Genomic DNA, 10,577 nt, shown 5'->3' on the forward strand with positions numbered 1-10,577 from the left:
TGCATACTTTCATTCACTTCATTTTAATCTTGTGCATACTTTTATTTTCTTTTCTCATTTTATTATTTTTCCATTGGTGTTAAATTTTCTTATTCAACTGTTGCATCTTTTCTTGAATTATTTTGGTCCTTCGTGACTTATTTTAAATTGTTGGGTATTATTAATTATAAGTCAATGCTAATTTTTATGATACTTGCATTCCATTTGCATTGATATGCACTTATACTATCTTGCATTACCCACTATCTCTTCTCCATTGTTGCAATTTTTGCACTATTGATATGCCATTTGCTTCTACTGTTTTCTCACTTGCATGTTGTAGCTACCATGTAATTGAGACCCTCATTATTCGGCATTAACCCACCCATACTTTATTTTTCTTCCTTTTCCTCTTCTTTTAGGATGGCCACCGAGAAGGAAAAGGAGAAGTGGTACGCCAGAATCGTGATTGTTCATTCCCTGGCTATAGTGCCAAAAACTTGGTGTGGGAGAATGTGATCTCAAGACTTCTTCACAATTCCGTGTAACTGACCAGCAAGTGCACTGGGTCATCCAAGTAATAAACCTTACGTGAGTAAGGGTCGATCCCACGGAGATTGTCGGCTTGAAGCAAGCTATGGTCATCCTTGTAAATCTCAGTCAGGCGGATTCAAATGGTTATGAGTTTTGGTAATTAAAATATAAATAAAACAGATAATAAGATAGAGATACTTATGTAATTCATTGGTGGAAATTTCAGATAAGCGTCTGGAGATGCTTTGTTGCTTCTGAACTTCTGCTTTTCTACTGCCTTCTTCCAACAATGTGTTACCTCCTTCCATGGCAAGCTGTATGTTCCTCTCAGATGAAAACAAATCCATATGCGCTATCACCGCACGGCTAATCATCTGTCGGTTCCCGCTAGCATCAGAATAGGACCATTGTCTTTTTGCACACTGTCACTGCGCCCAACATTCACAAGTTTGAAGCTCGTCACAGTCATCCCTTTCTAGATCCTACTCGGAATACCATAGACAAGGTTTAGACTTTTCGGATCTCAGGAATGCTACCAATGGTTCTAGCTATACCACGAAGACTCTGATCTCACAAAATGGAATGCTCTGTTGTCAGGAGAGGCAATCATGCAACGTGAACTAAGAGGCCAAGAGATATACACTCAAGCTATTGCAGATAGAACAGAAGTGGTTGTCAGGCACGCGTTCATAAGTGAGAATGATGATGAGTGTCACGGGTCATCACATTCATCAGGTTGAAATGCGAGTGAATATCTTAGAGAAGAAGTAGGCGTGAGTTGAATAGAAAAACAATAGTACTTGTATTAATTCATGAAGAACAGCAGAGCTCCACACCATAATCTATGGGGTGTAGAAACTCCACCGTAGAAAATACATAAGTGAAAGGTCTAGGCATGGCCGTGAGGCCAGCCTCCAAACGTGTACAATAGCATAAGATTAACAAAAAGGACTTTTTCAAATAAATCACTAAAAGTAGTTTTTATACTAGACTAGTAGCCTAGGTTTACAGAAAATGAGTAACTAAGTGCAGATAGTGCAGAAATCCACTTCCGGGGCCCACTTGGTGTGTGCTTGGGCTGAGCATTGAAGCTTTCACGTGCATAGGCTATTCCTGGAGTTAAACGCTAGCTTTGGTGCTAGTTTGGGTGTTTAACTCCAATTCTGGTGCCAGTTTGGGTGTTTTACGCTAAGATGTTTTAGGCTGATTTTGAACGCCAGTTTGGGCCATCAAATCCCAGGCAAAGTATGGATTATTAAAATACTACTGGAAAGACTAGGATGTCTAATTTCCAATGGAATTGAGAGTGGGTCAATTGGGCTTCTGTAGCTTCCAAAAATTCACTTTGAGTGCAGGGAGGTCAGAATCCAACATCATCTGCAGTCCTTTTTCAGCCTCTGAATCAGATTTTTGCTCAGGTCCCTCAATTTTAGCCAGAAAATACCTGAAATCACAGAAAAATACACAAACTCATAGTAAAGTCCAGAAATGTGATTTTTGAATAAAAACTAATAAAAATATAACAAAAAATAATTAAAACATACTAAAAACTATGTAAAAACAATGCCAAAAGGAGTATAAATTATCCGCTCATCACAACACTAAACTTAAATTGTTGCTTGTCCCCAAGCAACTAAAAATAAAATAGGATAAAAAGAAGAGAATATACAATGAATTCCAAACTTATCAATAAAGATTAGCTTCAATTAGATGAGCGGGACTTGTAGCCTTTTTGCATCTAAACAGTTTTGGCATCTCACCTTATCCTTTGAAGTTCAGAATGATTGGCATCTATAGGAACTCAGAATTCAGATGGTGTTATTGATTCTCTTAATTCAGTATGTTGATTCTTGAATACAGCTACTTTATGAGTCTTGGCCGTGACCCTAAGCATTTTGTTTTCTAGTATTACCACCGGATACATAAATGCCACAAACACATAACTAGGTGAACCTTTTCAGATTGTGACTCAGCTTTGCTAGAGTCCCTAATTATAGGTGTCCCGAGCTAACATCCGGGGCTTCGAAATGATATGTAATTTCCCATAGTTCCCATGCTGTTAGGCGATGCGCACACGTGATGTACGCGTATGCGTGACACGCACAGAAGACCGTCGACGCGTACGAGTGATGTACGCGTACGCGTGACATGCGCTACTTACATAATTGTAGAAAATACTGGGGGTGATTTCTGGGCTCCATTTGGGCCCAGTTCCAAGCCCGAGAACACAGAATAGAGGCTGCAGAGTGGGGGAATCAATCAAACGTTCATTTATTGAGACAAAAGTAATCAAGGAGTTGATCACTCTATGTTGCTGACGAACAGATTTTTGCTAGTAAAGAATTTCACAAAAGTAATCACATTGTAAGTATAGTTTCTAAACCCAATAAAAATAATAATTGAAGTATTTAAACCTCGGGTCGTCTCTCAAGGAATTGCAGGGAGGTGTATTTGTTATTGGTTATGGGTTTTTCTGAGAAGATTTTGAGTTTGAGAACAGAAAAATAAATAATTGTAATTTAAAGCAGTGCAAATTAACAAGAGAATTTATATAATCAAAATAAATTGCCTTGACCGGGAGAAGATTAATTGGAAGTTCTATCCTTGTTGAATTTTCCCAAGTGTAAAAGTAAAAGGTTGTTGTTCTACTTAGTCATGCCTTACCGAATAAAGAAAAGTCAAGTAGGGAGCCAACTTTTATTCACAAGTCCTAATCATCTCCCTTGGGAAGGATTAGAGTCAGAGACTAGAGAGCTAGCCAACAACTTCCAATTAAGATTAACACTTGAGTATTCCAACTCAAGGTTCTCCTCTTAATCAACTCCCAATCAAGTTAAGAAACTACTCCATTGACATGAATACTACTTTCACAAACATATAAAGGGAATAAGAAGAAGACATGATAAATTAAATAATAACTGAAAATTAATTAAAGGTAAAAATAGTACTTTGCATTAATGAATTAATAAGAGAAAAAAATGAATTAAAGTAATAGAGTAAATAAAATTATAAGAAAACTAAATTAAAAGAACATTGAACCTAAACTAAAAAGAAATTGAAATAAGAAATCCTAAATCCTAAAACCTAGAGAGAGGAGAGAGCCTCTCTCTCTAGAAACTACATCTAAAACCTAAAATTCTGTGAATGAAAGTTGTATGAGTTGTTTGCGTTTCCCCATTCTGCAGCTCTTATTCTGTGTTTTTCGGGCTTGGAACTGGGCCAAAAGGAGCCCAGAAATCGCCCCCAGCGCTTTCTGCAACTTTCTGCACGTGGTGCATGTCACGCGTACGCGTCAGTCATGCGTGCGCATCATTTGGCGAATTTCCTTGTCACGCGTACACGTCAGTCACGCGTATGCATTACTTGTCTTCTATGCTAGGCACGCGTACGCGTCGTCCATGCGTGCGCGTCGCTGCCAGCTTCTCAAAACTTCATTTTGGCACGTTCCTTCCACTTTTGCATGTTTCCTTTCCATCCTCTAAGCCATTCCTGCCCTATAAAGCCTGAAAAAACTTAACATACATATCACGGCATTGAATGGTAATAAAGGATAATTAAAATTAACAGTTTAAAGGCCTAGGAAACATGTTTTCAATTATATCATAGAATAAGGAAGGATTCGTAAAACCATTCAAATTATATGAATAAATGAGCAAAGAATTGATAAAACCCACTCAAATCAGCACAATATAAATCATAAAATAGTGGTTTATCAGTTGCTATCTTGGTTTATGAATTCTCATGTTAGATTTGATTCTCTATTTAATGCAATTTGAGGTATTTCATATTTATGATTGCTTTCTTCTATTTGTGTTATTGATGCTTACAATTGGTTGTTTGGATTTTATTATCTCTTATTGCTTTTCTATGCTTTTATGTTGTGCCTTCTAAGTGTTTGATAAAATGCTTGGTTAGATTTTAGTGTAGATTTTTCTCCTTTTGGATTTGGTTGAGTAATTGGAGACTCCTGAGTTATCAAACTCCTTTGTTGATTAATAATTGAAAGTTGCTAGTTGATTTGGATCCCTCTAAAGCTAGTCTTTCCTTAGGAGTTGACTAGGACTTGAGGAATCAAATTGATTCATTCACTTGACTTTCCTTCATAGTTAGAGGTTAATTAAGTGGGAGAAATGGACAATTGATGTCACAATTGATAAGGATATCTAGGATAGGACTTCTAATTCTCATACCTTGCCAAGAGCTTTCTTAGCTATTAGTTTACTTTCTTGCAATTTACTTTTCTTGTTTCTTATTCAAAACCCCAAAAGGATACTTTTCCATAACCAATAATAACTACACCTCCCTGCAATTCCTTGAGAGACGACCCGAGGTTTAATACTTCGGTTATTATTTTTATTGGGGTTTGTTACTTGTGACAAATAATTTTTGCATGAAAGGATTATTTGTTGGTTTAGAAACTATACTAGCAACGAGAATTTTATTGTGAATTCTAAACCGTCAAAAATTCGTTCATCATGCACCCACCAGACTTATCTTCTCCCATTAGTTCTTCTGATGCTAAGTTTGGCCTGCCTTAACGGCAATGTCCCATAAAATAAAATTAAGCAACTCTGGTCCTGAGCTTGACGTTTAATCTAATCTTCCTAGTTCCAAATCCTTGTCTCCATCACAAGCTAATAAGAAGAGTCAAGTTATAGTCCCCCACAACGTGATTAAAACTAGGTTATCAATTTTGTCGTTACCTCAAGTTGGAGATCCTTAACCCCGTCTCTGGGACGGGTTTGCACCTTGGTCTTTTTTGTAAGGACAGCGTCTAGAAATATGCCCTGACAATCCGCAGCGGTAACATCCACTTAACCCAGCCTTGCACGACTTTTTCGGATGGTATCTTCCACATCTTGGGCACCTTAACTCTTCTTGTTGATCCCACGCTTGCTTACCTACTCCTCTCCCCCAGTGATACTGGTCATGGTCAATGCCTCCAATATGTCCTTGAACTTGGGATTGCTGAGGGGCATGCCTACCCTTCTTGGAGTTCTGGCCTCTTGATGAAACATACTTCCAATGACCTCTGCTACTAGTACCGCGCTGCTCATCTCTCACCAAAGCCATCTTCTTCGCATAATCTTCAACAATTCTTGCCTTGCTCACCAATTTAGAGAATATTCGAATCTCTAATGGAGTCACAACATTCATAATATTTTCACTCAGACCTCCTTGATACCTTTCACACTTCCAACCCTCATAGGACTCAGGGGCTCCTCGACATACCCTTGAAAAACTACAGAGCTCCTCGAACTTACTCGTATACTCAGCGACAAACATTGAACATTGCTTCAGCTTCATAAGCTCTAACTCTCTGGCCTCCCTTACCGATTCAGGAAAATGCTTCTTGTAGAAAGCAGTCTGAAACAGCTCCCACGGAATATTCATATTTTGTAGTTGCAAAAATTGACACTCTCCTTGCTACCAATGCTGAGCTTCTCCTACGAGTTGATAAGCCGCATATTCCACGAACTGATTATTCGGGACATGTTGAGTCTGTAATGCACACTCGACAGCCTTGAACCAATTGTCTGCTTCAGCAGGATTTGTCAATCCATTGAAAATTGGCAGGTCAACTTTCAGAAAAGCAGCTAGAGTCCTCAAAACACCACCTAAGCTGTCCTCAGTGCCTTCTACATTTTTGTTTCTGACTGATTGCCTTCCCCGTCACAAAGCCTGAGTAGCCATAGCAGTGCCCGCTTGAATCGTGTTAGCTAAGTTAGTCATCGCCACCATGAGTGTAGTGTGATTGTCCATCGATGGGTTACCCTCATTCTCTCTTTGAGTACGTGTTTGACCTCGTCCGTGAGTCACCATTCAGGGTTCTGTCCACACCCAACAATCGATATCAAGGTGACTATTCTCAACATCAAAAGCCTAGTGCTTCAGTTATCCTAAAAAGGAACTCACAAACAATCATGCTATACATATATCAGGCAGATAACCTAAATAGCATGAAGGAAAAAGACACAGATTATGCAATGAAGCATAATCGGTCCATCCCTCAGGCTCACGAGGATGAACCACTCTGATACCACTAAATGTAACACCCTAATTACCCTAAGCCTTACCTTTAACTGTAAAGTAAAGGTTAATCAGAGGTTACGATAATCCTAAAGCTTATACATAAATCTATATAGAAAGAAATAATAATTCTAGAAGCCCAATGAAGAAATAAGCTCAAAAACCGAGAGTTACAAAAACATGAAACATTCCCATGAAGCCACAAACTTAAGGCACAAGATAAACGTACAGATATCAACACATATAGAGATATCAACGGATAATAGCTATAAGGATCTAGCCACTGCTCGTGAAGTTTAAGCAGGCTAGTTATATATATATAAATACGTACAGAGTTTAAACAGATAAAACAACTTATACAAACTTCTCTCAAAGTGAGCCTCTATGCAAAAATAAGTACAAACGTGAGAGATCTTAAACAAAATACTCAGAAGACTTCAAAACAAGATAGAGATCCTCCGCTCTATCACCACCCAAGCAACTCACCGAGGTGGGTTACGACCTGCATCTAAAAAACAACAACAAAATATGGTATGAGAACCGGAGGTTCTCAGCATGGTAACAGTGCCCAGTGATGTAAGATATAAGACTCCGGAATGCCAGAACCAATCCTAGAACTTCATATCCATCACGAGATTCATCTTAAAGCATAACTAAAACATTAAAGCATAACTTAAAACCATAATGATAAAAGGGTAATCTAACATAGAGGATTTTCTAATCTAACAGTTCTCCACTATCCCACAGCCTTTAGCAACCTATCCTCCATGCGATCCCATTGCCACCGCCTTTCGAACCTCCTCAATCCCAGAAGAATACAAAGTTAATACAAAGAAAGTAAAACATAAATATAGGCATATATGTCAAGTAATTAAAATAGGAAATTAGGCATGTTATACAATTAGGCATACATTTCAAGTCGGTAAAGCAAGCAAACAGATAAAAGATGCACATGATGAATGCCTGTCCTACTGGCTGTGATATCAAATTGTCGGTTCAACTGCCAACCCGACACATCTCCATGGAGATGTCGCCCTTCAGAATCATAATGGGAACCCCTGAGATATGGTGCTCGGAACACCGTCCAGGGTTTTGTGGCTGCACACTCTAGTGATACGAAGGGATGCGAGTGGGATACTATTGCCACAGACCTCACATATCAACATAAGCGGGACAAACCACCGCCCTTACGCCACCGCCGCTACCTTGACAGGCGGGATCCAACCATACCATCCCTGCCAGGCGCATAGCATCTCAACAATCTCAGTATAAAATAGTGATTTAGTGGTATTCAAAAATCATTTTTTAATATATCATGGGTCCATCATTCCATTCAGAGTCCCAGACTCATCTCAACCACTGCCAATTCATAAATTCCATTCCGAACTCATTAGTTCACCATTTTCACAACTCATTCAGAACTCATCAGTTCACCACTTTCATAATTCCTTATCAATAATCACCAATATACTATTCTTCCTTCTCACACAACCAAACCCATCCAGAGTACACCAGAAACCTAAACCTCCGTTCTCTAACTTTTACCAGAAATATCTGAATAATTTTACCCAAGACTGTCACTATATTTTAACATCCAAAACAAGCAAAAGAGTCTTAGTTAGGTGTCACAGAAGTTTACAAGCTTGTCGAGAAGGTGAAACGGTTAAAAACAAGGTTTTTATTGAAAAACAGGGCAGTGTGTGTACGGACAGGGGTGTGTATGCGCACGCCCAAGAGGATTTTCAAATGTGTACATACGCATAGAGATGTGTGTACGCACAGAGAGTAAAAATTTCAACTCTGTTCATCCGCACAAGGCGTGCGAACGCCCTCAACAGAGTGCACCTTCCAACGTGTGCGTGCGCACAGCTTGAAAAACTTTGTTGGTTGTGTGTGCGCACAGGGTATGCTAACGCTCTCATCAGTAAGCCTTCCCCTGTGTGTGCGTGCACACAAGGCTGTGCGTCCGCACACTTTCAAAAATACACAGGATGTGCGTGTGCACAAGGCTGTGCGTGCACACACAAACCAGAAATCACAAATTCTGCAACATTCATAGAATTCAAATTTCAACACTAAACTTTCAACAATCATATCTTTTTCTACAAAATCCAGATTTCCACAAAATTTAAACCATTTTAAAGCTTGTTAAATTATCTTTCATTTGATATAAAATGTATTAAATTTCAAAAATAGTAGCTCAGGATATGATCCGTTGAGGTTCATCAAATATTCATTCTTGCAAAAGTTCACTAAATTCTCAACTTACCACAATTTTCAACCAAGACCAAACCAAAACCCCACCAAACTCTAATATACAACATAACTTGCCTTTTTACACCATAATTCACCAGTCATAAAATTTTCATTCACATTATACACTCCACAACCTCAATTTATCAATTATTTCATACTAAAACATTTTTCACCCAACACAATCACTCATCTTCATTATATCACCAACAATCAATCATGATCAATCTCAATCTCAATCTTCAATACCATTTTATCAACCTCAACATCACAATTCATGAAAACAACCCAAAATCATCAAATCATTATACGTCGTCATTCAACAATTCAACAACCAAATTAATCCAATCCTATCCTATGAGTCACTAGCCTATGTGTCCAGAAATATTATATATTACATAGAGAAAACTGAAACCATACCTTGGCCGATTCCCAATATATGCTATACACCAAAAGTTGTGCCCAACAAGCTTTTAACCATCAACAATTCACCAAAAGCCACCAATCAACTCCAACAAGCATCAACAATCAATATTCCAGGCTAGACATACATAATTTGCCATAGATCAACACCTAGGGTTCATAAATATTCAATTTCACAAGAGATAAGAGTGAGCTTACCTTATCCACAGAAATTGGAGGTGAACCCAACAATTCCTCACTAATGGTTAGCGCCTAAACAATTAAAACACAAAAATTCACTCAAAACCAAAACTCACATTTTCGAATTTATTAGGGCTGCTGAATAGAGAGGAATATTTGAAATCTTACCTACAAAAGTTAGATGAGAGTAACGGGCTCCGCAAGAGCTTCGCGTTGCCGCTAACGGCACGCGAATCGGAGCATCGTAGCTCGAGTTATGGCCACCGGAAGTTGTATGTGAATGGTATTTTCTCTCTTCCCCTTCTCCTCTCCAAGCAGCTGATATGTTTGTGTTATGAGGAGAGAAATGGCTGAAATGGCTATTAATCAGGGTATTTATATGTTGGGATTGGGCCCAACTTGGGCCCGATCCAGCCCGTTAGCGTTTTTGGCCCATTTGCCCCAACTTTGGGCCAAACCTTTAAAATTAGTGCCCGATTTTCAATCCTAAATATTTTTCTAAGGTTTTCTACTGTTTTTAATTATTCTCGCACAGTACTGGACAGACTTAATTTTAACCGGTATGTGTTTTTACGAAATTTTTCAAAGAAAATTACATTTTCCAACTCAGAAAAATCTACTGAGTCCAAATATCATATTTAAATTTTCTAATTAATACTCTAAAATTTTGAACCTATTTTGGGTAATTATATTATTATTATTTTACTTTAATTAATCAGTCAATTAATTTGTGGTTGTTACACAGAGCCTATATCTCTGGTGTAGCAGACTCCCTACTGCATGAGTGTGCTAGGCCTATATCATTGGCGTGGCAGATTTCTCTGCTACATGAGTGTGCAGAGCTATATCTCTAGGCGTGGCAGGAAGGCTACATCCGGAAGGATGTGTCGGTGATAAATCCCAATTTTGTGGTTTATCTTGTGCTTAATTTAGGAGATTTTATCAACTTATCTCACATTTATTCAATGAAATAGCATGCTTTTGTAATTCTTCCTAAATTTGTGCTTAAGTATGAAAACATGCTTTTTAGGCCTTAAAATAGCTAAATTAAATTCACTTTAATTCAATTCGATACTTTGATATATTTGTTGAGTGATTTCAAATTTATAAGGCAAGTATTGGATGGAAGAAGTGAAGAGAAAAGCATGCAAAGTAGAGAATTCATGAGGAAATGAGCA

At 38.3% G+C, this 10,577-nt stretch overlaps 1 protein-coding gene across 1 annotated transcript; it reads right to left on the reverse strand.

Annotated features, from left to right (window-relative positions):
- Positions 1-5,232: 5,232 nt before the first annotated feature.
- LOC148553711 (uncharacterized) lies at positions 5,233-5,907 on the reverse strand. Its single transcript, XM_088494859.1, has one exon. The coding sequence runs from the start codon at positions 5,905-5,907 to the stop codon at positions 5,233-5,235; it is 675 nt and encodes a 224-aa protein (XP_088350985.1).
- Positions 5,908-10,577: the final 4,670 nt, after the last annotated feature.

This window comes from Arachis ipaensis, chromosome B7 (genome assembly GCF_059453495.1).
Source record: "Arachis ipaensis isolate K30076 ecotype BB chromosome B7, ASM5945349v1, whole genome shotgun sequence".
Classification (NCBI taxonomy): domain Eukaryota; kingdom Viridiplantae; phylum Streptophyta; class Magnoliopsida; order Fabales; family Fabaceae; genus Arachis; species Arachis ipaensis.